The sequence below is a fragment of the Gossypium hirsutum genome, chromosome A07, assembly GCF_007990345.1.
Source record: "Gossypium hirsutum isolate 1008001.06 chromosome A07, Gossypium_hirsutum_v2.1, whole genome shotgun sequence".
Classification (NCBI taxonomy): Eukaryota; Viridiplantae; Streptophyta; class Magnoliopsida; order Malvales; family Malvaceae; genus Gossypium; species Gossypium hirsutum.
This window is the reverse complement of record NC_053430.1, coordinates 1512543-1538976: the sequence shown is the minus strand read 5'-3', so window position 1 is coordinate 1538976 and position 26434 is coordinate 1512543. Positions and strand designations below refer to the sequence as shown.

The following is a 26434-nucleotide window of genomic DNA, read 5'->3' as shown; positions in this document are numbered from 1 at the left end:
TTAAAAGTTTTCATTTAAGTTACTAAATTGTTAAAATCATTGTTGTATGGCCTTTGCTGTTTACATCGCCTGCACCAATGAAAGCTCTTATTCCCATTCTCTTCTAAAATTCATTTTTTATGAAATATCTTGAATGTCGCAAATCTACAAACCAAACTCTAAACAATTTTCTTCTCCAATCTCTGACTCTGATCATCATATTGACTTAGATCTAAGGTATATTTTTCTACTCGTCGATGAGTATTGATCCATCGTACCGATTGTCGAGTTGTTGCTTGTATTCACCAGCTGAATTTTTTAAAAAAGTTAACAACCCAGTGACTTAAATAAAAACTTTTAAATAATACAATGATCATTTTATAACTTTTTGAAGTTGAGTAACTAAAATATAAATTTACTAAAAGTTTAGTTTACCCTTAATTATATATATGATATTGAGGATAAGATAATTAAAAGAAAAAGAAAAGAAGAAAAAGGCGCGGGGAAATTAAAGAAAAGTAAAAGGGAAAATGAAGTCAAGTCATCTTCCTCGTGGATGTTCTATATGTTAAGGTAGAGACTGGTCCTCTTCATCAACCATGAATACACTCTCCACCTTCTAATTTTTTTTAAATAATTTTAATTTCAAAACACTAATTTTTCTCTTTTTCTTTTTCCTCTTCCGTGTAAAATCTAAGATCATTTATAAGAAAGGAAGACTTCATTGTCACCCCCTCAGCTAACAAAGAGCAATCAGAAAAGGAAAAAAAAAAGGGGGCGGGAATGATGAAGAAAGGAAAGGGAATTTTAATCCCTAATTTGAAGCTCTCTCTTTCTCCTCCTCCACCTGACGATTCCTTCGCTAAATTCTTGTAATCTCTTAATTTAATTATTACGACGTCCTTTTATTTGTTTATTTTTTTTTCAAACTTGATACTATTTTTTAAAAAAAATTATTTTGGTGATGATTTTTTTTCCATTTCAGAACACAAAGTGGTACGTTCAAAGACGGTGATCTCCTCATCAACAAGGACGGAATTCGAATTCTCTCTCAATCCGAGCATGAACTTGTATGATTCTTCAAAACGAAATTTGGTTAAAATATGCTGTTATTCCCTCTACTTTTTTACAAAATTTGAGATTTATTCCTCATGGCTTATACTTAAAAAATAAAAAAATTCTCTTATTTTTTTTGTTTAAACATCTTAATTCAATTATCAAACTTATTAATAATTTATATCAAAATTTGTCAATGACATTGATTAGGCTACCATGTTTTTTTATGAATTGATTGGATTAGAATTTTTTAAATTAAAAGAAAAGTATAGGGACTAAATCTTAAACTTTACCAAAGTACAGGGACTAGTAGCACATCTTGACCTTTTAAAAAAGAGATTTTTATTATTCAGATTTTTTTCTAAATGTATTGCCGGGTTGCTTTACATAAGCTTGATTTGTTATTTTCCGGTTTCAAAATTTTGTAACTTTTTCTTTTCTTTCTTTCTTTTTCAAAGCCTTCGCTAATTAAGCCATCAGAAGCTGAAAATGACAATCGGTTGAATTTGGAAGATATGGATACGATTAAAGTTGTTGGCAAAGGTAATGGTGGAATTGTGCAATTGGTCCAACACAAATGGACTCTCCAGTTCTTTGCATTAAAGGTATTTGTCAAAATGCCTGGTTTAACACTTTATGTTTGTTTCTTTAGAAGCAAAAATTATTGCCCTTTCAATATAATTCAATTTGGGATAGGTGAAGCAGGGATTGCTTCATTAACCTCCGCCCTGGTTTTGCATAGAAAGCATTCATGTCCATAGATTTCTTTTAGGTAGATTCCACTAGTAGTCACTCAGTTATTAGTAAATATTTTTTTATTCACTCAACTATGAACTATGAAATGTTATTAAATGGGTGGTCAACTATTCAATTTTGTCTTCTTCTTTTTTTCACCAATTGACTAATAGGGCAACTTTTAAAATAGGTATAATAGCAATTTTAACCCTCAACATTAATATATTGTGTCAATTTAATCTTAATTCTAAAAATATCTAACCCTCAACATTTACACATTGTATAATTTGGGTGACCAAGAAAGAAAAATTGAATAATTTGATGATCATTTCGTAATTTTTCATAATTAAATGATCAAAGAAGAAATTTATTAATAGTTGGGTGATTACTAGTACAAATTACCCTTTCTTTTATATATCCATAACAGCATTATGTATTTTTAATTTATTCATAAACATAATTTTGATATATAATTTTTTAGTATATATGTATAATATAAATATATAAAGTATGTCTAACATATTCACATATCTATGACTCTTATATATGTATACTAAATATATAAAAAATACATTTAAAGATTATAAGGGGTAAAATAGTGATCTTAGAAGTCCGACAGGGCGGATGAAGTAGGCATTTATCACGATTGTCCTTACAGTTCGGATGAAGTAGGCATTTATCACGATTGTCCTACTTAACTGTGAGCATGCACCTACCATTCGAAGTGGATTGATGCAAAATACGTAGAGTGATTTGGGTTACAGAATTGATGTATTTCCTGTTATAGAAAGGCAACTGTTGTTGGTTTTGTTACCGCTATGAATTCTTGATATCATAGAAGCCATTCTTTTGAAGCAGATATTGTTGTTCCATTGTTATCAGGTTATTCAAATGAATATCGAGGAGTCGGCTCGCAAGCAGATAGCAAAAGAACTGAAAATAAACCAATCCTCTCAGTGTCCATATGTTGTTGTTTGTTACAAGTCTTTCTTTAACAACGGTGCCATTTCGATCATCTTGGAGTATATGGATGGAGGATCCTTAGCAGATTTTCTGAAAAATGTTAAATCCATTCCCGAACCCTATCTTGCTGCAATATGTAAGCAGGTTGGTACACTCGAAACTTCGAACTATATCAAGTTATTTCGGTATGCATTTTGAAGATGGCTCTCGCTAACGCAGGTGCTCAAGGGCTTGATCTATCTTCATCACGAAAAACACATTATCCATCGCGACTTAAAGCCGTCTAACCTGTTAATAAATCATAGAGGAGAAGTCAAGATTACTGACTTTGGTGTTAGTGCAATAATGACAAGCACCTCGGGACTAGCAAGCTCTTTTGTTGGAACGTACAACTATATGTCGGTAAGTAACTTACCTTTTAAGATCAATAAATCCCATCAAATTGAATACGATTGTATGTGTGATAGCATTTACAATGTTATGAACTTGATTCTTACAATTGAACAGGATATCATTTAAAGCTTTTAGTATAGTAAAAGTATTATGGAGTGTATTATATTAAAGAGTAAATTGGTTATTTCAATTAAAAATTTTTATTCTTAAAAATTAGTTTATATATGTCAGAATGAGGTACACATGGCACGTCACGTGTAATTATTTGGTTATTCTATCAACCAATCATATTAATTTTTAACAATAAAAATGGATGAAATTTTTAATTAAAAGGACTAGTTTGCTCTTTAATATAATGTATATAAATTAATTTGTTCTTTTTTTAGTAAAGGGATAAAATTTAATTTAATCCCTAGTACAAAGATCTCCATATTACTTTTATCCTTCTAAAATCTATTCCTTAATTCAAATTATTAGTAGATCAATAATGTTATTTTACTATAATTTGTTCAAAATTTATGTTAGCTTGTTAATTTCTAATATACTTAATTTGTTAGCCTGAGAGAATTATTGGCGGTAATTATGGCAATAAAAGTGATATTTGGAGCTTGGGGCTAGTGTTGCTTGAGTGTGCAACTGGTGAGTTCCCGTATTCCCCACCCGACCAGGCGGAAGGATGGACCAATTTTTATGAGCTCATGGAACAAATTGTTCAACAGCCACCACCTTCTGCACCTTCAAATGATTTTTCTCCCGAGTTTTGCTCGTTTATTTCTGCATGGTTAGATCGTTTCTCCCGAATTTTGCTCGTTTATTTTCTTTTTCACTTGGATTTTATTGAATTTTTTTACCATACGAGTTTACATCACCCGACCTTGGGGTTCTTTTATCCATGGCAGTGTACGAAAGGACCCGAAAGAAAGAAAGTCGGCACCCGAATTGCTGGTATTTAAACGTCCGGATTCGTCTATGGCACACCATTGTTTCAAGCATCAAGAAATTCATTACATATATGTTTACATGTGAGTTTCAATGTGAATGTAGGCACTTCCATTCTTGAACATGTACAATGACTTGGACGTGGACCTCTCGTCTTACTTCAACAACTCCGGATCGCCACTCGCACAACTTTAGAACTTAAGTGGTATGTCTATGCTTAGGTTTGATGGTATAAATTTTCTAAATATGGGATTGTTATCCTCTACTTCAGGACTCGGCCTTCGGAATTAAAAGTTCAAATACTTTGATCTGGAACCGGTCATAAGGCTTTCGTTTCTTATTGTTGAAGAACTTGTTTTCACTTTGATGAAATGAAAACTATCTTGTCTTTGCTTCATACATGTATGGTATTAGCTTAGGATACAAATAATGAAATTGGTGATAAAGTGCTCCATGCCTTTTAAACCGGGGCTGGGGGTTTGAGTCTTGTTAATTCTTTTTTTCCCTTAAAAGGGGTTATATTAGAGGCTCTTGTACTAAATATTGGACTACATTTTTCCCCTCTACTAAAAAAAAAAAGTAAATTAGTCCACATTAGATCAAAGAACAAATTAGTCCTCTTGTTATAAAAAATTATTTATTTTTATTGTTAAAAATTGGTTCATATATATCAGAATAAGATACACATGTCATGCCATGTAAAACTATTTTATTGTTCTGTTAGCTACCCCAGCTGACAAATTTACTTTTTGATCTAATGTATAATGATTACTTTATCAATTTTTTAAGTAAAAAGAATAAAATACAACTTAACTTCTAGTATAAGGGCTTCATAGTATTTTTACCCTTAAAAAGGTTTTTTTTTTAAATATTTTATCTTTGTGCTTGGAAAACAAGAGGAGCTATTCATGCTTCGATTGCAAGTAACTGTTCAAATCAAAACCAACAGTTACCTTCTTCTTGACAGAGTTCAGGCTGCACAAATAGCCGATCGGGCCTGAAAGAATGTCAACAAAACCCAAAGTTTTAGAACTACGGACGATTTTTAGTTCTCGTTGTCACTAAAGTGCAGGACTTATTCGAGCAGCCGTCATGATGGCAAGGCCCGAAGTTAAGCATCAAAGAAAATAAAAAAAGTTCCATTGCCAGATGAGTTGAATATCGGATCGGAGGTAAAACTTATTGCTGTGTGTTAATATTCCCATATTTGAAAGATAATGTTGTGTGTTAGCCATATTCTGGTTGATTCTTGGATGAAGAATAAATTTGACAATCTCTGTAGCAACAATGTGTATGGATGTATTGTTAGGATTTAGGGTTTTAACCTCGAAGAGCTGCTTGACTGCAAAACATGTATAAATCATCAAATCCATAGTATTATATGCCAATCAACTTGGCCCTTGATTTGGTTCCTTTGTTTGCCTTTTCTTCTATCCATATGTTCGGTAAAACTATCATGGAAACTTTTATATTAAGATTTGGATTGTATTTTGCTCTCTTAATTAAAAAAATTGTAAATTAATCTCTATATATTAGATCAAAGAGTAAAATGATTATTTTGTTAAAATTTCCATCAATTTTTATGGTTAAAAGTTGATATCTATACGTAAGAATAAAGTACACAAGACACATCAAGTGTATCTATCTGGTTATTCTATCAGCCATACCAATGTTTAATAGTAGAAATGAATGAAATTTTAATAAAAATGAATATTTTGCTCTATGATTTAATATGCAATAACTAATTTGTCCCCTTTTTTTAGTAAAGAAGGCAAAATGTAAGTCAACACTCAATACAATGCCTATATTGTATTTTTACCCATATGTTCACTTAAATTCTAAAAAATAAAACTAAATCTAAAAAAAAACTCGGTAAAAGCTCAATTACACTGAACAAGCTCATTAATCATTTGAGTTTGCTTGAATGTAGTTTATTTTGATATATAGAGATCAATTTTAATAGTAGAAATAAATAAAATTTTAACAAAATAATTACTTTACTCTTTAATCTAACTATAATTTTTAAATTAAAAGAGCAAAATATAATCCAACTTTTAATATAAAATTTTCTACCGTACTTTACCTTGTATGTTCACTTAAAAATTCAAAACATTAGAGGCAAATCCAAAGGAGCGTTTAGTAAATGCTTAACTTTTTTTAACAAAGTTTATCTTTGTTTGAATATATATACTCAACTCGATTCACTTACAACACTTCCAACTCTACCCTGACTTTCCCGGTCATTAAGAAGTTAATTGAGTATATATATTGCATGATTCAGTATACAAAGATAAACATTTTTAACATTACAAATAAGCCAAGTAAAAAGGTTAATTTGGCTTAAATCATATGCATTTGTTTCTATCATTTGAACAAAAGAAAAGCCTTATGATATAGAACACAACAATATATATGTGTCAAAAAGGGTCTTTGAGATTTTTAATGTACCCTTTTGCCGTCATGTTTTCTTCTTAAATTTTCTCTGTGCTTTTAAGTCCAAGACAATGACTGTAATATTGTCTTTGCTTCCTTTACTAAGAGCAAGCTTTGAGAGATAATCTGCTGCAGATTGAGCAGCAAGGTCAATTCCTTCACCTCTTTCTGCAGGTAATTTATCACCATTCTTTTTATGCCAAAGGAGGATCCGTTTCCGAGCCACTTCGCAAGCTTCCTCGTTGCTTATTACGTCCCATAACCCGTCACTGGCTAGGATAAGGCACTCGTCTTCTTTGACTCGAGGGACAAACATTACTTCTGGATTGGGAATTATCCATGGTTTTAAGTATCTATCACCTGAACAAAAAGGATTCGGAATTAGAAATCGAAATGTTTTGAGTCCAGTGAAAGGGGAAAAAGTATCATGAAAGCTCCTGTACTGGGAGTTGGGTTGAATTTTGCCCCTCCTACTAAAAAAAAGCAAATTAGTCCTTGTACGTTAATTGAAAGAGCAAATTACTCCTTTTTGTTAAAAATTTCATCCATTTCTATAATTAAAAACTAATTTAGTTGATAGAATAATCAAACAGTAACCAATTTTTAACAATAGAAATGGATGAAACTTTTAATAAAAAGACTAATTTGCTCTTTGATCTAATGTACAAAGACTAATTTGTCCATTTTTTTAATACTAGGGCTTCCACGATACTTTTATTGATAGTAAAGACGTACCAATGGACCTTGACATTGCTAGAACACCTAAAACACGAGATCCGTTCCATTGTATGACCTTGCCTCCTGCAGCTTCTATCCTTGCATGTTCATCTTCTCTATCAGGCTGTAGAAAAGGCTCAATATAAACAACAATGTCTTTGAAAATTGTATGTCTTGCGGAAAAATAACTTGAAATAAGCATGCCTTACTTTGTGGTCTACTGATAACGGCATCGGATGTTTTCCCCTGTAGAGAACTGCCCTCGAATCGCCACTATTGGCGACGATTATATGAGTTGGACTAACAACCGCAACTACAGCGGTTGAACCGACAGTTTCGGGGGCAATAGGTTTGTTATCGGTATCATTCACACCGTTACAAACTCCTCCGATCTCAGCATCGACTTTGATGAAGCAATTGGAGAACGCTTTCTTCCATAGCTCCTGCCAATCGTGCCTGATATTTCCCTCGCGGATACAGGATTTCGCCTTTTCTATCTCCTCGGCTAAAGCCAAATGCATACGTTCACGACAATAGTTCGCAACCTATGCAAGAAATCGTCTCCTTTTAGATCAACCAACTCAGAATAACACATAGAGTTCCGATATAGCAATGGATCATATTTCCTACATGCATATTACGTGCAAGATACATAGATAGATAGAAACCCAAGCATACCTGACACCCTCCATGTCCATCGTAGACACCGTAGAAATGAGCCGTTAGGTCACGGTTCATCCCGTTTGTTACACTTTCGGCTTTGAGGATTTGACTAGGGACTCGCAAAAATTGAGGTATAGCCACAAAATCATCTTCCATCTCTGGTCTCCTACCACATATGGATGTAAATCCCCAAAGGGGCATGTTTCCTAATTCAAACAGACACTTGGTTTCTGTTTTTCTTACCTTCTTTTGTTGCGGTACGTCAAGGAACGAGTCCGATTCCGATGATTTCTTATCGGATTCGTCGGACTTGTTGCCGGAATTAACCTCTAAGCCAGAATTTTCCTCAACAGATATACTACTAATATCACTAGCTACAAATTGAGTAGATGATATAGATCCATCTTCCTCATTTCCTTGATTATATTCTCTAGAAATACAACTATCATCCGACTTGACTCGATCCAATTCAACGACCCTATCATCCCCTCTATTACAAGTTTGATCCGATTCGTTTTCCGATAACAAACTCCCCTTCTCCGCAACAAGTTTACAACCATTAACGACGGCGGCGGCGCGTGTCGTCGTTCTCGAATTATTTCGAATCACTTCAACTAAACTAACAGCACAAGGACCAGATACTTCTTCCATCATTCAAATTTATTTACTCATCACTTTTAACCACCCTTTTCTTATTCAATCATATACAATCCCTAAGAATGAAATTACAAATTGAAATTATAAAAACCTACAAGTTGGATGTCTCTATATTCTAAAAAATACAACTTTCATATCTGGACTTCCTTTTAGTAAAAAGATCGAACAGATGGTGGGTGACTTCTTTTTTTACCAAATCTTTTAAGACTTTGATCTCTATGCAACGGGAAATATATGATGAAAAAATCCAAAAAAAAAAATAGTTCTTTAAATCCTAACTTTGAACAAATTCAAAGAACTAAAAAGCAGACGAGAGATCATGAAAAAGTGGGGGAAAAAAATAATAAAATTGCATTTCCTGTAAGGAAGGCAATTCATAACAGCCTCATGCAAGGTTTGGTGTGTTTCTTATGCCTAAGTCAGCCTTCGTTCCACTCCAAAAAGCAAAGATGAGTCACTAACTAATCTTTTCACCTGTGATGAAAATTTCTTTTAAAGCACAAAGGACACGTAAAAGAATTTAAGAACAAACAAACTGTAAGCGTTTATGAAGGTGAGAGTTGCTTGATTGTATGAAACACTGAAATATATCAGAGCTTAAACCCAAAAAAAAAAATTAAAAATATAAAAATATAAAAATAAAAGAAAAAGAAGAAAGTGAAAATGATGGATGCCAGAAAATGGAGGAAGAACATAATGAAGAAGAACACCTGTCCTATATTAGTCGACAAAGAAACATTAGATAATGTTAGAGAAACGAATTAAACTAACCTAAAGAATCTACACGTATGCTCATGAAGAAAAAATAAAAAGTTTGAAATATCCCCAACAATTATTTTAAATTGGTTATTTTCATTACAGTCCTCTGAATTATGGTTGAATTTTGGATTGGGTACTAAATTTTGAAATATTTCAATTGAATCATGAAACTAGACCTGATCATAGGTTAAGCCACTTGGCCCGAAAAATGGGATCCGTTTTCTAACGGGTCGAGTCTTGGATAAGCTTTTTCGGCCCCAATCCAGCTTGAATTTGTAAAAAAAACAATTTTTTTTTGGTGTTGTTTTGGTGTCGTTTCGCAATTCTATTGTTACTATTTTGTTGTTATTATCTGGATATTGTATAACTCTTGTTTTATTGTTAATTTTGTTACTATTTTAAATGTATTTACTTGCTAAGTTGCATTTATATTAGTGTTATTTAAGTATAAATAATTTTTAATTTATTTTTAATTTGTTGGGAAAAATTTATTTTAATGTTTTTTATTGTATTATATTTTTTAAATTGTTTTTATATAAAAACAATAATATAAAAAAAATTTAGTACAGGCTGGTCAGGCCAGGCTCAAATTTTAGCATTTTCATCCAGACCGTACTTAAAAAAAAATTTAAACCCATTTTTCAGATCGAGTTGAGTCTAAAAAAAGGGACTTAAAATTCTATTAAGACCCGACCCATAAACACCTCTACATGAATCTTATGTATGGCTCGATTTTTTTCCTTTTATATGTAATGTTAACTTAGTTTTGAGGTATTCGAGAATAGTTATTAATTCTTATGTGTTAGAAAAAGAAAATGCATCATATTTAAACTGATTTTTTAGATAGGTAAAGTCATTTGATTTGCATGATAAGTCTAATTACAATTTTAGTATTGTTGTGTTGAAATTTGAGATTTGATCTTTTATTTTGCATAGTTTTGTCCTTCTAATTTTATAATGTTATTAGTTGATTAAAGCTGATGATATCTTTAGCTACTGTGGACAAAACGATTATATAAGATCAAGTGAAAATCCAATCAATCATGTCCAATTAATAATAAATTTCATGTCAATCTATGCTTAAGATAATTGTTTTTATTCCCTAAAAAATTGTTGTTTTAAAAATAAAATCATGTCTTCACTTCAATAGAAATAAGTAATGACGTTATCAATTTAAACATACTAATAACGTTATAAAAGTTAAAGGATTAAATCACGCCAAATTAAAGAGATCGAATCCCAAAATTTAATATAGCAAAGGGATTCAAACCATAACTAGACCCGACAGATACTTTAACTGAAGGATTCAATCGAAAAGTTTTGAAATTTAAAGGGCCAATTTAGAATTTACACACAATTCAGGAGCCTTTGGTGACAATAACCCTTAAATAGATTATTTAAATACTAAATATATTATCATTAAATGTTTGAAAGAAAGAGAAAAGCATCAAGTAATTGTCTGGTAGCAATTAAATTAAAACAATTTTTTTAAAAAATAAAAAATAAAGAACATGTGAAAGTGAACAAGTCCAATGCAGGATTTTGCCACGTAAAAAGATATGGAAAATCAGGTTGGTGACCAAAGAACAAAGTGATAAAGAGAGAGAAAATTAAAAAATTGAAAAGAGTGAGTGACGTGCAAAGTTTATGTTTAGTATTTTAGAATTTTTTATTTTTATTTTATTTTTTAGGCTCAAAAAATATTATTGTATTTATTATTTAATTATTTAATTTAGAGAGAGAAATTGGGGGTGGGGAGATGAATGTAGATCAAATTCAAAGGTGGGTTTAATTATTTTTAAATTTTTTTGGTAGGGTTGATAAATGGATTCATGAACTGACAAACCCTATTTTTTTTTTTTACTATTAGGTCTTTTTTTTTTCTTGGATTCTTCGTAATTGATTTTTTTTGCCACCCTCTTATTTCTCACCACGTGTTTTTGTTTTTTTATAAAGTTCCTTTTTTCTTTTTACTATTAGATTATTTATTGGATGTAATGTTGAAATAATAAATTAATGTGTTACCAGCCAGGACACGACCTTAAATGTTATTGGCTAACACTTTCCTGTATTTTATTAATAATTTATTAATAAATTTATATTTTAATCAGATAATTTTAAAAAGTTACAAAATGGTAATTGAACTATCTTAAAATCTTCATTTAAGTTACTGAGCTATTAAAAGTATTGATGTATGAATTTTTCTGTTTGCATCATCTGCACCAATTGAAAGCTCTTCAAGCTCTTCTTCCTCTTTTCTTCTATAATTCAGTATATTTTTTTTCATGATACAGCTTGGAATGTCATGAATATTTGAACCAAAACAACTTTCTTCTCTAATTTTAGACATGGACAGTCAAATCAACTTAGATCTTCTACTTGTCGATAAATATTGATCCACTCTACAGATTACCAAATCATTGCTTGGATCTCCCTAATTGGACTTTAAAAAGAAAAAAGAAACCCATAGCAATCAATGACTTAAATAAAAATATTCGAATAATTTAATAGCTACTCTATAATTTTTTTAAAATGTAAACTTATTAATAATTCAGTGATCTTAGAGTAATTTACCCAAATATTTAAATAATTGCACATTTAATTCAAAAACAAAAGGAAATGGCAAGTATTGTATCTCAATAAACGTGGCCTTTTAGCTTGCAATGCTTCAATATGAGATAAGATATTTGTATGTGAAATTTTATTTGTGAATGTTGACCATTTTTTAGTTGTAATATTTTTATTATTATTCTATATTTACTTTGAGATTGGGCAATAAGATAAACTTGTAAAAGAAAAGACTAGATATTTTAAAATAAATAGATGTTTAAGGAATTTGGATATACATTAAATTATGATAATTGCCGTTCTAGATGTAACTATTAATCCTTTAGAGTTGAGTACTTGTATTTTTCACATTTTGAGAGTTCAATAATTACAATAATTGGTTGAAAATGAGAAGATGATTTAATTGATTTAATCGATGACATATAATAAAAAATAATTAAAAGCATTTTGAAATGGCAAAAAAATCGAAAACTAAGAACTAAAAGACCAGTTAAAAAGCAAAAAACCAGACTTCCAAGTTTCATTTTTTGTGGATTTTTTTATTATATTTTGTTTCATTTTTTATCTTACAATATTGGCTATATAAAATTAAAACTGCAAATATGCTTAGTATGCTTAAGTAAATTAGATTATTATCAAATGTTGTACTGAACTTAGTGTAATAAACTTAGTGTTACAACATTACTCGTTACAGTGAAGTAAATACAGTTTCGAAACCAAGCACTTTCAATACACTAAAATGTAGATGAAATAATGCTATTTGTATGGCTCAAGTTTTACCCTGAAATGGCATTAAGAAATACCCCTGGTTCACAATTAATGGCGCCATAGTATGATGCTATTTTCAAGATGATTTTGCTTGCTTCAGTATATATATGCATGCATGCTTGTGTGTGTATATATGCATGTATATATTGGATCTATCAATTTTGATCCAAACTCAGAAATTCCAATCCGAATCTCTAACCTGAGTCAACCATAAATTGTCAACAATCATAACTTGCTTAACTTGAACCTGAAATTACCCAAATCGGAAAACCTGAAACCCTGAAATAACTTGAAACTATCTCGAACCCAAAATGATTTGAGCCTGCAATGACTGAAAAATATAAATCCAACCCAAATTAACCTAATCCAAAACCAACCAGACCGGCGAGGTCAGCCATATCTATATGTGTAGTATGCAAAACGGAGGATAGTCACTCAGTCTCCAAATTATCTACTGAAATGATCGAAGAAAAACAGACCAACCTTAATAATTTCATTCCTTTGTTTTGCAGCTTGATTCTCGAACCATAACACACTGGATTTATCTCAAGAATCTAATCTAAACAAAATTCATTAGAGACAATAGTCAGTCATCCCTATCTATATGTGTGTGTGTATATAACACACATACAAAATTCTGATGTTTAAGCATTGAAAAATTTCATTCGAAATTCACGACTCTTTCTCATAACATGCAAATTGAGGACTAGCATTGTGCAGAGAGCCAGCATAAGCATTAAATGCAAACCTGTTACATGAAGTGAAGCATCAGAGAACATTTGAAATGTTATTTCTTTTGGGTATCTTCCATATTCAGGGTTCGTGGTTGTCCCTCTCAACAATGTTATCTCCAAAGTGAGAACTTGCTTTCTCTCTTTGGGAGTGCAATGTGCCTTATTACTACTACACCCAACACTTATTTGGCAAAGGATATTTGGAATGTCATGGAGCATTAAAATTTTGTAATATGAAAACAGGGAAAAAGAATTAAGTAATTAGGATATAGCTCTAGAGTTCCAAACTGAAGACCTTGGCCAGGATGATAACAACAAAAGCAAAGGTATACTCGAGCCTAAAATATGTTCTAAGGAAGAAATTATATGGGAAGTAACTCTCAACATGAACGAGACAAGATTCTTGATAGGCCCTGTTCTATACGTTAAATCTTTTATATAAAGCAAGTTGAGAATCATAAACACTAAATCAAATGTAAACTTTAAATCGTGGTGGATGAACATTACAGGACATGAGCCTTTGCTACCAAGCATTCTACACTGTACAAGTGAAGCTTTTCCTAGTATAATATATTCTCTCAGAAATAATAGTAAACAAACGACAAATGCATGGAAAAGTCTATATCTAAGACTAGAACAAGGTATTCAGGATTTACCTCAGAAGTAATGCAAGTTTATCACAATGTCACAAGTGGCATTGCGCTTGATCTAGATCAGAAAATACAAGAGAGCAATTTTACCTGCAACCATCTTAGAATGAGGTTAAAACCATAAGCATTTATCAATAGGACACTAAGAAGTTAGTACAGATACACAGCAAAAAGATGCTTGAATTTGATGCAACTTTCTAGAATGAGGTTAATAAATGCAGTGGATAAAGATCTTACTGTAGTTCCTGAGATCATTGAAGTTTGAACCAGCAAATTCATGTAATAAAGCAGAGAACATCCAGAGCTAATAGCACCTACTCGTGCCAAAATCATCTTTTCTAAATGAAAAAACATAGCCAAATTTATTGTATCAAAATCTTCATTGAACATTCTTACCTCTTTGTCTCAGAAGAAACTTCTTCATGAAAAAACCACAGGGAAATTACTACACCTGTACGATTTTTAACTGCAGATGAAGTTGGAAAAGTGAAAATAAAGATCCATAAACTGGGAAACCAGGAAAGAGAACCCTATTTTGTTATGTTCACAAGTATAAATAGTTACACAGAACAAAAACTAATTTTATTCGGAATATAAATGTATGTACATTGCTCTCAGATTTGTAAACGCTACAGCCAGGATACAGTGTTTACTAAGATATAATTGCTAAGACATACAAACTTGTAGGAACAAAAAAAGATCTTTACAGCTGAAGTCACCAACTTGAAAGAAAAATTCAAAACGTCCAAATGGTTCACTCAAAAGTCAACTTGTGGATGAGTCTACAAAGAATCTATCGTAACCTAATTGGGGACCGGACAGCCAAAGAACCATCCATGTACCGTCATTTCTTGATGACAGAGATTATGCTTTTGTTTTTAACCGTATAATGAACAAGACTATACAAAGAAAGCAACTCAAACCATCATATTCAAGTCGGAAAGATCATCCATGGGGATTTCAAGGCCCATGAAGTCATGATCTTGTAAACCATCATCGTCAATGTTCAACCATGAACCCAGATCTTGTCCTGGTAATTGTAAGTCATCCAATACATCCAGGGCAAACTCATCTTTATCTTTGGCATTATTATTTGCAGTTATCTCACTTGACTTTGATACAGAAGTTGATGTTTTGGGTTCTGACATCTTGCCAAGAAGGCCATTTACAGAAGCAGATAGCTGAGTTGTTTTCTGCTTAGGCTTTGTTTTTGATTTCCTTTCCCCCTTTGCATTGGATACTGGTCGACCAATCTTATTAGTTCCATTTCTAGATAAAACCTCTCTACCATGTCCGTTTCCTTCTCTATCTCTCTCACTCCTCTTTCCTTTTGTACTACTTGACAAAGAACTTCCAATGCCTGGCTGGGCACTAGAAGTACCACCAACCACATCCTCCAGCAATAACTCTCTCCTTTTCCCCCTGTTAGACCATGAGTCATCTTTAACAGTAGTTTGATCGGATGACCGATTTGAGGGTAGAAGCAGATCAGAAAAATTAACAGCATAGCTATCCCCATTTTGACCTGCCAGAAGTGACAATCCACTATTAAATTTGCACCATAAGACCAAAAAAAGAAAAAGGAGAGAGGATAGAGAAAGTTCAACAGACTGCAAAAAATTACCATCAAGAACATTTGGCAGTTGAATACATTATATGGGATCAAACACATCAACACAGACACAACTACATGTGGGAATTTCACTCTCTCCATAGGAATCAAGTGCATACCTGAAGCTCTGGCTTCCAGAAAGCGGGTTGAACTTTTGGTGCATGGCTTTCCAGATTCAGTATCTGTTGGCGAATCTACTGACTGCGCACCATTTAGGTGGGAAGACCCAGAAAGAAACATGTCTCTAAGCATGGGCTCATCAAAACAGCTCCTGCTTGTATCTTCAAATTTATGACATCGATCTAATGTCCGTTTAACAAATGCCAAGGAAGCTTGCTTGATCATTTTGTTGCTGGAACCCTTAGTAGCATTAGGACCCCAACAAGTCTATTAAAAGAATATGAATAGATCATCAAAATAGAATTCCAGAATCATATCATAATATATCAGCACAGGATAAGAAATGGGTAAATAAGCGTTCTTAGATAATTAAAAATTCTCAATGGAAAATGGAAAGCTGTAACACAGACGGAACAAGCAGATTTATCCACCTATAAATAAAGCTCTGGAGAAAACTAGGGAAGAAAACTCAAATTTCAAGACAATATCCCATTTACAATATAAAATTTGCAACAAAAAGAAAAGTACCCTGTTACTTATCCACTTTAACTACCCTTGTCATTAATGCAACTAAAGGGAAAAAAAATGAGAAAAAAACCTAAGAGTTATTAGATGAAAATCTCTGTTGACCACTCTTCACAAGGCTTTAAATACTTTCCACTATCAAAACCCAGAGACTCAAAAGGTTACATGTGATTGTTTCTTGAGAGCATCAAGGAGAAAACCTAAGCATATGTACCAGAAAGGAGAAGGACAAAATATCCAGCCTCAAATTAGGCAACATATAAGCACATTATGATCATGGTGAAACAGATTCCATATATAAGATCAAGGAGAACTGCAGAAGCATCATCCATTTGGGACTTAGTGAGCAACCAAGACTTTGTCTACATTGAGATGGTGTCTCCTCACTATCTGAATAAAATGAGGAGTTTGAACTGCCCAATAGGAGGTATTTCTTTCCTACGACATTGAAGATTTTCACCAACTTTGGCACTTTCCTTTATATTTGGACCAGTTGGTTAAGATTAAAATATTGCTATCCTATCCATTTGCATCTGATTATTTCTATTTTTATGCAAGTTTTAGTCCACACAATCAACTAATTCCTTGAATACCTTTGACTTTTCCTCTGGACCAGAGCTTAGTTTCTACATTCTCATGCTAAAGGGATTCCCTAGATCAATTTGGCAAAAAACATGCTTGGCTCTGGGTACCCAAAAATTTAAACATTATGATAATAGGTGCATGCAATTGAAAACCAAAACAAAAAGGAGAATGAGCATTAAGAAAATTACCATATACTTTTCATAAGCCATCGTGACAAGTTTGTCAAGAGCACATTGTTCAAATTCCCTAAATAAAAAAACGATATGGTTATAGATGCACATGGCACCAAAGATTTTTATGTTAAAAGGCAAATGAATACAAAACTCCATGAAGAGAAAGGGTAAAACAGTACTTCTCCTGAATTGTTCTTGTTTCCGAGGCTGCTTTCAACAGTTTATCAAGTACGCCTTTCTTTTTTGAAACCTATGCAATTCACAACAATATTACAAGTTGAACTTCTCAGAACAAGCTTTGAACTTTATGATGGAAAATCCAACAATAATTAGCACAGCCAAGAAGAAAGAGCTTGTTGAATATTTAATGACAGTTATCATGAGACAGAAAGGTGGAAACAATAATGCAAGAAGAAAAGAGAAAGAAATATCAGATTGTATAAGAGCTTCAATCATTCCATCAAGAAAGTACCAGTTCCTTGTGCTTCTCCTCTAGCTTACTAATGTCCTCAAGAATCTCAACATCTCCCATCTGTGCTATGTCAGGCTGAAAAATAGTGAAACATATGAAGTTAAATGCATTAACAACCTTAATGTCAAGGGAGATAGAGAAGAAACTAGAAAGACACAAGCATCTGAAGTAAACCATGACAGACATGAAAAAAATAGCCCTTCAAGATAATAAGACTGGACATACATGAACCACTGGACAACCAACAATTCAGATAACATAGGAGCACAGACCAGACCGCTAGATCATAATAGTTATTGATTTTGAAACAACAAAGAGAAAGGGAGAAAGATATCAACTGCCTATTTCATAATATTATGTGACAAAACAGACAATTCAGCAATTCATATAAATATACATGGAGAAGAAGACCAACCAGTGGTTCTAAGAAAATTCCAATACTCTGAGCCTCCAAAATGAGTTTCTCATTTGTAGTCATACTCGCATACTGGAGTTCTGAACAAACCATGCCGGGCATCTGTTGGTCTGGGAAACTGCCATTCCGGGAATGACTAAAATTTGAGTTAGTTCCTATGTTTCCCAACATATCAATTCCAGGATCATCATGTTCTGGCTTCTCAGTTATCCTATAACCATCGAAAGAAGCATGCCCAGTAGATTGGAAGTTAATATGAGTCAAACCATTGCATCCCAATTCTCCATCCATCTCAAATCCAGTTTCATAACTATCAAATGGGAGGTCTTCATTTCCACTGTCAATATCTTCTTCTGGAATTAAAGCTGATAGAAACCTTTGACAAAGGGGAATCACATTATGGTCCCTTGTATCCAGGAGCAACTGTTGTGAATGAACTTCATCAACTGATGCTACAGCACAGATTCCAACATCTCTTTCATGTTCAAGCAATTCAAACCCATTGATGGGGGTACTACAACCATCTGTAATAGAAGGAACTGGTGTTGATCCCAATTTGTTAAGTTCGTAATTTCCCTGAAAGATATGGAAAGAGTTTAGAGGGACTAATATACTCATGAAAAAGATGAGTTCTTGAGACTAAAACTTAAATCATAATGTAACAAAAAGCATTTTATGAAATTCAATCTGAAACAGTGTTGTAAGTACATCCTCACTAAGTTACTTTTACAATTTTCAATGAAAATAGTGCATCCAAAGAAGGTGTAGGCACTCTGTTGTCATCCACTTTTTGAAATGTTTACAATTGTGTTGCAGTGTCACGAAGAAGTGTGGTTGAACACAAGTCCTAACTATTTTTACTGTTAAATATATAAATTTGGCATGGTAGCACAGGATTGCAAACTATTAATTCCAAAATCAAATAATAAGATGAGTTCTAGAAAACTAGTCACTTGGTTTGACAGCCATTTATATAATATATATCAGCAAGACAACAAGAATTTATTCATTTATCTCATGCCTTGTTTTAAAAGATTTTGATGAAAACAATAACCCATGCCTGTTGTAGTGACAACGGAGGGTCAAGGTCTAGGTTCAATTCCACTTTTTATCCTACCATGTTGAAAAGAAATCACCCTATACTGACCAAAAATAAAACACAAATGGCAACCAATAAGTCATGTGTAAAGCATTTCAATAAAAGATTTAATCTAAAATGATTTCCAATAATCCTTTCTCCCGAAAAGGGAATACCTTAAGGGGTTTTAAGAGTCATACAAGATATTATCAAAATATGCTAAGGTCTTATGGTAACAGCAACTATCAATCTTAATCGGAGAGACAAGCAATAATACCTGCTGCTTCAAATAGGCAATATCTGCATCAGATATGAAACCAAGAAAAGGCTCCATCTGCCTCCAAAAGGTATTCGGAAAGGCACGAGCTGCAATGACAGTAAAATCAACCAACACAAAAAGGTAGATGTTGAACCAAAGAAAATAACATGATTTTGAACCAAAAAAACTAAAGATTTCTGAATACACTACCAGAACTAGTAAGAGCGTTTACAGCAGCCACCAATTCTTCATGTCCATCCTCTGAACCAACTAAGAAAAGTGTACAAAATGTATTAGAAGCCACGACCATGTAGCAGGAGATTTAGAAATTCAGAAAATTTTGTTAAGCATTGTTATATAAAATCCAAGGAAATTTAAATTTGTTAGCTTGAAGTATAACTACCAAGAAGATCTGCAGCTGCACTGATTGCTGCATGCTTCTGGCGAGCATAGGGCTTGCGGTCAGTGAGCTTCCTAGTTGGAGGACGACCAGCCTTGCTGAGCAAAATATTCATCGAAATATGAGATTTCAATCAGAAGGAATGGTGGTTGTTCAAGACCACAACAAAAGAAATATTATTAGTGAAAGAGGTAACAGGTGGGCATGTAGGAAGAAGTATTTAACCTCTCAGCCTTATCCAAGCCAAGCCTAGCACTTCTGAGCTGTTTAGCTGTTCCCACATTTCCATACTTCTCAACCGTCATTGGCATAAGAGATCTTGTAGTAGTAATACCCCGCCCAGTCCTCCCTTGTCGACGCACACCATCGCCAATGTCTTCTCCATTTATCAGCTTATTCTTTCTTGATGGAAGGATCAAATTTGAAACTTTTTGAACATTCTGTCCAGCTTTCTCATCTATTTCATCAAACTTTGTCACCTTCCCTTTACATTTAATTTCAGCAGCCCCAGACTCCTCACTCTCGGAAAGAGCAGCTGAAGATAAGGCATCACCTTTTAGTTTAACTTGTTGGGGAGAACCGCTTGACAAGCGTCTAGAATATCCTGAACCAATTTCGTTTCCAGGCATATCAGATACTGTATCCAGTAATGGAGTTTCATCATTATGTGAAAGAACAGGAACAAGATTTGTTCGTCTAGCACTTCGGGAGCTCTTCTGTGGTCTCTGACTGGCCCAGTGAGCAACAGGTGGTGATGAAGACTGAGTTGATATTGTGCGCTTGCGATTATTCACTCCACCAGCAGTGGGTGGTTTATTTGTACAGTGAGAAAGCTCCCAGTCATTTGATGCCGTTCTATGAACAACTGGTGACAACTTTGGGGCAACTCCAGAACCTGATCGTGGACCACGAATAGATGCATTCATTTTGGTGTTTGAAGTAGGACTAGCTGAATTAAACTCATCGCGAAAGCTCATCCTGCATATTTTAGAGAACAAAAGGCATGCAAATAAGTACATATACTGCAGAAAAATCCTAAAAGAAGCACACCAAGACACAGAAAAAATTTTAAATAGAAATGAGCCAGCAATAGTTAGGCAAAAAATGCAAATCTGTATTAGGAAAACGATGCATACTTGTTAACAGCTCTTCGATTCACTCTCTCTTTATCAGAAGCAACAGGACGATCTCTCTTATCATTGCGAAGGGAACTGTTATCCAGATCAGTCCTAGGGACAGATGATCGTGGACCCAAGCCTGTCGGCAGCGAGATACCTTCTGATTTTCCAACTCCAGCAGATCCATTAGAAATTCCTGACCTATAACAGGTTAATTTATTTATTAATAGAAAATCAAGAATAGGAGGCATCAAAAGTTTAAAAAATGTAAGGCAAGGTTCAATACATGGAGTATTCCAAATACAAGATTTGAAGAAAAGGCACTCAAGAAAGACCCTAACACAATTTCCCTACGGCCACCGTTATGACTGTCTGTTATGGAAAGTGCGTCCCTCTATAGTCTGATCCAAAGGCTCTTATAAAAATTCTTTCGTTGTATCTCTCAAAGTGATATATGCTTGGATCTTAATCAGAACTTAGAAGGTGAGATCAGGTCAGGACTGAAGTACTAAACAATTTCCCTATTCTCTACAACCACCACAATAATCCTCTATTAAGGAAAGAGCATCCATCTATAGTCTGAGGCGAAGACCCCAATAAAAGTTCTTTCTTTATGTGTCAGAATATCATGTGATTCGATCTTTAATCAATAGGTTAGGTCTAATCATGACTAGTACTCTACCTCTCAAACATTAAATGCAAGATCAATTAAGGCAATTTGTTAGATGTCCAAAGCACCAAGGCAGAAACAATTTCGCTTAATCTAAAAGCTCCATACCACGCATCTAGGTGATTTTAGATCTCAAGCAGAACAGCATGCCAAATAAGGATAGTACAGCAAAGGAATATAAAAATTCAGTAAAGCAAAATAAATTAATACAAGAATGTACAAGGGTTACCATAAACATAGTGTTACGCAGATAGTGTCATTAATACCATACTCAACATAGAATAAGAACCTCAAAAATTAAATGTAAAACTAGGAAGTGAAATAGAAAAGGACCTCAGAAGCACAAAATACAAGCTTGATATCAGTAATTCATTATATTCTCCACAACAAAGGTAATTAAAAACAAAGGAACAAAGAATGCAGTAATATTGAAAAAAAGCTGCTACTGCCATCATAATTATGATTGAAGCCCCTTATTCCTAAAATTCTCTGGGCAGTGGGCTGAAAATATCGATCATACCATCATATCAATGTTAATAATCAGACCAGAGGTTGAACAGGAGGGTTGCTGGTGCAAGTCTTTCAACCTGCTGCTCTAATGTTAATGCTAAAAGCATGAAATAAGTATCAAATACAGTGTACTAAACCAAAACATGCATTAATTTTTTTTATGAAAAAACCAAACACGCATTCTACTCGATGGGTTCACCCATCAATTGAAATGGGAAGTGGTCAAGGGTTCAACTCTTAGAACTTACAAAAAGTCAATAAAATAACACCTAAACTTATTTAATACTATAACAGAGGTTATTAAGCTAACCATTCAATCACCATGGCATATGCACAATAGCAGAGCTTTCAGAAGACCTACCTGAACTCATTGGAGTCATTATTTAATCTTGATCGAGCATCAGAAACAGGTCTTTGTTGTATTCCCTGTTTAGGTTCCCGGTAACCTTCGATGGGTTTAGCTGATACCATACTTGGGGATACATCAGGTTTTATCCCAGATCGTTTTTTCTTCATCTTTGCCTTTTCCCATCCATCAACAGCACCGGCTAAAGTTCGATCTTCACCCTGAACTGCAGCACTATTTGAAACTCTGAGCATTTCCCTATCCCTATCTGCATTACCAGGCTGCCTGACTAGAGAATTATTCTGCAATATCCATCTAGATTCATTAGAACTAATGTTAAATATTCTATACAAGAGATAGCAAAGCACAAAGGGCGCACACATGTAAATTGGGCACCAAGCACCAAGATGACACCAAAGATAAAAAAACTACACAAAAAAAGTAAGAAGAAAATGCAATGAAAGACCAAATTCATACCAGAGCATGTGTAAAACAGAATATTATGTGGGCTTGTGTAACAGGAAATGGTTTTCCAATCACTTATATAAGTACTAACTCAACAACTGAAATACATAAGAAAATCTTTTGAAAAGGAACAGTAAAGGGAACAAACCACCTATCATCATCTCACAGGATCGAGAGAAAGAAGCAAGGTTTGACTCAGTGACAAATGGACAAAAAAAAGAAATGAACTAATATAGAAAATTGAAGGGAAAGCTAGAGAGAAGGAAAAAAATAAGCAATAATGACAGCAGTAATTACACACTAGGATACGACACTCTTCGATTGCAATCATACTTGAATATGGCACGTAAAACAGCCATTGCACAAACTTACTGAATACATTGTATCTAGGCACAATAGAAGATATAATATCATCATGACAGAAAATCCATAAAGATGAAAGATATAAAAGATACAAACCCTAACATCCAGCAGAGAAGTTCGAGTACGTTTATTAGGAAAAGCACTTTTAGGCCTTTCTTCTGACTTCTGCTGTTCAAATTCAAAACCTCCAGCAATGGAATGATTATGTATTCCCATCTTACCAATACTTGGCCCCAAGACTGACCGATCACTAGATAACAAAGCATTAGACCGGTCACTACTAAAGCTTTCTGATCGAGATCTCTTCTTAGATGGAATGGTTGGGAAAAACTTGTTGAAGACTGATAAGGCTTCATTGAAAGTTTTCATGCGCTCCCTGTTAACCAATTACATTAAAAACTAAAGACAACTACAATCCAAAAAACAAAAATAACAAAGAACTACCTCGCTTTGACAGAGCAATCGCGTAGACCAGTCTTAACTCGTTTGATTTCCTCAGGTATGGGAGAAGGCAGCAGCTTGCCTTTTGACAACAGAGTTGGAGCTTCATCAGCAGAAATGCCAAGAGCAGCATTAATGTGCCGCTTAAAGTCTCCTTGGCGACTAGACTTATGATCAGCAGCAACCACCTTGGGATCAAAACGCAAGCACTGGAAGAAGTTGGATACGTCTCCTTGGGCTACTAAGGAAGTGCTCCTCGACATACTTGCCAGAGAAGATTGAATTTGATTATCCAAGGTCTCACGAAAGCTACCTGATCTGTCTAATTGAGCAGCTAAGTGGGCTCCACGCTGCCCACTAGTGTACAGTGGCCTATCTGGGCTATCAGAAGGCAGATCAAACTTGCTAGACGTTGCCATTGCATCAGGTTTTGAAAATCCACAATCTTACAAGGCCAATAAATAAAGTGGTGCATGACAAATTTGCCGTACAACAGCACATAAAGGCTGATTTAAACTCTTAAGAACCAAAAACAGCCTATCTGCAAAGGAGAGAAAACTGAAGATGAGCATATAAATTTTGTATTAGATCCCAAATCCACTGAATACTACTTCAAAATTCATGCTTTTTTATGCATAATGCACATGTAAAAGTACAACTAGAAGCAGTAGGTTAAAATTAAGTCGTAAAGTAATCCCCAGTAGTTATAAAGAAATATCACTGGCCATGGAACTAAAATGGCATTCATCACCTTCAACAGCCTGTGCCATAAATCTTTTATGGAGTGCAAGTAGCAAAACAGCCACATCATGTATCATTTATCATAGATTGTGCACACACACAAATCAGAGTGTAAGTGCTGGAAAATTTTTTAAAACCTTACATTATCAAATTAGAACTAATTAAACAAATATGGAAAAGAAAATAAATGATCGTAAAAATACGGGGCTGGCTTCATTAACTATCTCACCTTGATTCATGAGGGTGCACACATCACCTCATCATGAAAAATTATATATATTAAATAATTTACCTTGTTTTATCTGATAGAATCATAGTTCGCAAAGTTAGCCCCAGGTCAATTTCAGCAAATTAATTAAACTCGAACCAAAGAACGCTGCCACTATTTAACTAGCTGCTCCAGCTGAAAATATTCTATATATCATATCACTAAATATCTATCTCACCCAAATAAGATCTAGAAGGACAAACATTATTTAACTAATGAAACTAACTTTGATTTCAGCTGCCAGTGACATCTAGTACATAGCAATCAGTAATAGCAGTATTTCCATTTTAATTATTTCCTAATCAACATTGCTTTTCTGTTTCTCCCTTTTTTTTGACTAAGCCAGAGATAACATATATAATTGCATTCAACTTAACTTTCCTTACTTCAATCAAACCCAATCTAAAATTCAGTCACATAGAAATCCAAGAAAAAAATAATAATTCAGTTTCCACAATATTGCTTCATTATTCAACTAATCAACAAAACCCAGCTTCATCAGACGAAAAATGCTCTATCTTACACAGTAAAAGTCACTCTAAACTAAAAAAAAAAAATTCAAAATCGAATCCTCTAAACTCCACGATTTTACATCTCAATCATACTTCATTAATCGAACCACAACAATTAGAAAAAAAATCGCAGAAGAACAATTTTTAAAAAAAGAAAACCCTAGAGCTTGTAATCAAAGAATGTGAGTATATAGAAATAATATACCTTCAATGAATCACAAACAAGATTCGATGGCGGAGGCTATACTTTTTTATAAGAAAATAATTAAAATTTTTCTTTGAATTAGGGATACGAATTTTGGCTTTTTATTTACGTAATTTTGATTGAAAGCTCTAAATCGAAGAGTGGGAAAGTTCGTACATGGCCATGGAGGTCGAAAGCGTTCCCCCCTTTCTCTGTGTTTTGATCGGCAATGAAAATTTGGGATTTATTAAATGACGATTATACCCACCCTTGACGAGGGAGGTGTAGTGTTATTGAATAAGGAGTTTTTGGTGAATTAGAAGTATGTTGAGCCGGCTCTTATGAGACAGCTTGTGGTTTATGTAATGTGGGAGAGTCCTTTTGGGTATTGGTTTTTATTTTCTCTTTTAGTGAAAAAAAAAACTTAAATTAACCATAAATTGTATAATTTCAGACTTTTTCAGTTAAAAGAAAATATTTGGACTTTTAAGATCACAGAATCTATGGATTCAAAAATATTCTCTTCCTTTATTTTTTTGAGTTGACAATTGGCAATGTAATTTACTTGATCCACATCCATCACACTCAATTCTATTATTTAAATATTTAATTAAATTAATGTTATTTTATCAATGGAATTCTTATTCTGTTGTAAAACTATTAAAAATTTATTTATTTTATAAAGCAAAGGAATATTATTCTAATTTGTATGAAGCGGTCATTAAATTTTTTATCAGACATACATTCATATTGTGTTACTTTCATCCCCAATCCCAATATTGTTAAAAAAAAAAACAAAGTAACAAATATTAGGGTCAAATATATCACAAGTCCCTATCCTTTTCAAAAAATTAGAATATAATCCCTGTATTTTCATTTCTTTGAGTTTAGTCTATTTACTTTTTCAAATTTTAAAATTCAGATTCAACTATTAACACTCTGAAAATATTTTCGATATTTTCTTGTATTTATTTCATGGAAGACAATTTAGTCAACGAAAAATGACTTACAAATCTAAAAGTACAACTCATATTCTGAAAAAAAATCATTTATGAGTAATTTAATTTTTATATAAACTTTAACTTAAATCAAGCTTAATGTTATTATATTAATAATAAAATTTTAATTTTAATTTTAAAAATATATAAATATTAATATAAAAT

At 33.3% G+C, this 26434-nt stretch overlaps 3 protein-coding genes across 5 annotated transcripts; 1 reads left to right on the top strand and 2 right to left on the bottom strand.

Annotated features, from left to right (window-relative positions):
- The first annotated feature begins 457 nt into the window (after positions 1-457).
- On the top strand, positions 458-5476 carry LOC121231956 (mitogen-activated protein kinase kinase 2). 2 transcript variants are annotated; one of them, XM_041117115.1, is made up of 10 exons: positions 458-552; positions 678-851; positions 965-1049; positions 1494-1640; positions 2653-2877; positions 2953-3135; positions 3684-3907; positions 4026-4071; positions 4171-4270; positions 5040-5476. In XM_041117115.1, the coding sequence occupies exons 1-9, from the start codon at positions 536-538 to the stop codon at positions 4258-4260; spliced, it is 1191 nt and encodes a 396-aa protein (XP_040973049.1). In that variant the 5' UTR covers positions 458-535; the 3' UTR covers positions 4261-4270; positions 5040-5476. The 2 variants fall into 2 exon arrangements, with proteins under 2 accessions (XP_040973049.1, XP_040973048.1); XM_041117114.1 differs by having other exon boundaries at positions 5033-5476.
- An 832-nt stretch (positions 5477-6308) lies between these two features.
- LOC107932251 (protein phosphatase 2C 77) lies at positions 6309-9321 on the bottom strand. The gene is made up of 4 exons (XM_016864220.2): positions 7894-9321; positions 7425-7760; positions 7234-7339; positions 6309-6858 (listed from the first exon to the last, which is right to left on the bottom strand). The coding sequence occupies exons 1-4, from the start codon at positions 8530-8532 to the stop codon at positions 6524-6526; spliced, it is 1416 nt and encodes a 471-aa protein (XP_016719709.2). The 5' UTR covers positions 8533-9321; the 3' UTR covers positions 6309-6523.
- Positions 9322-14574: 5253 nt separating this feature from the next.
- Positions 14575-25679, bottom strand: LOC107932234 (uncharacterized). 2 transcript variants are annotated; one of them, XM_016864196.2, is made up of 15 exons: positions 25449-25679; positions 23570-24107; positions 23222-23501; positions 22313-22599; positions 20790-20972; positions 19879-20631; positions 19657-19751; positions 19464-19523; positions 19272-19360; positions 17917-18492; positions 17502-17576; positions 17209-17279; positions 17045-17102; positions 15746-16013; positions 14575-15539 (listed from the first exon to the last, which is right to left on the bottom strand). In XM_016864196.2, exons 2-15 carry the CDS (start codon positions 23983-23985, stop codon positions 14932-14934), a joined length of 3819 nt encoding a protein of 1272 aa, XP_016719685.2. In that variant the 5' UTR covers positions 23986-24107; positions 25449-25679; the 3' UTR covers positions 14575-14931. The 2 variants fall into 2 exon arrangements, with proteins under 2 accessions (XP_016719685.2, XP_016719684.2); XM_016864195.2 differs by having other exon boundaries at positions 25293-25595.
- Between the last annotated feature and the right edge of the window lie 755 nt (positions 25680-26434).

Coding starts and splice junctions, on each gene's coding strand:
- LOC121231956 (XM_041117115.1), top strand. Junction 2,878..2,952: donor TTGCTGCAATATGTAAGCAG/GTTGGTACACTC, acceptor TCGCTAACGCAG/GTGCTCAAGGGCTTGATCTA. Junction 3,908..4,025: donor TGCTCGTTTATTTCTGCATG/GTTAGATCGTTT, acceptor TATCCATGGCAG/TGTACGAAAGGACCCGAAAG.
- LOC107932251 (XM_016864220.2), bottom strand. CDS start 8,532: ATGATGGAAGAAGTATCTGGTCCTTGTGCTGTTAGTTTAGTTGAAGTG. Junction 7,340..7,424: donor CGTTATCAGTAGACCACAAA/GTAAGGCATGCT, acceptor CCTTTTCTACAG/CCTGATAGAGAAGATGAACA. Junction 6,859..7,233: donor AGCAATGTCAAGGTCCATTG/GTACGTCTTTAC, acceptor CTTTTTGTTCAG/GTGATAGATACTTAAAACCA.
- LOC107932234 (XM_016864196.2), bottom strand. CDS start 23,985: ATGGCAACGTCTAGCAAGTTTGATCTGCCTTCTGATAGCCCAGATAGG. Junction 20,973..22,312: donor AATGACTCCAATGAGTTCAG/GTAGGTCTTCTG, acceptor AACCTGTTATAG/GTCAGGAATTTCTAATGGAT. Junction 20,632..20,789: donor AATCGAAGAGCTGTTAACAA/GTATGCATCGTT, acceptor TAAAATATGCAG/GATGAGCTTTCGCGATGAGT.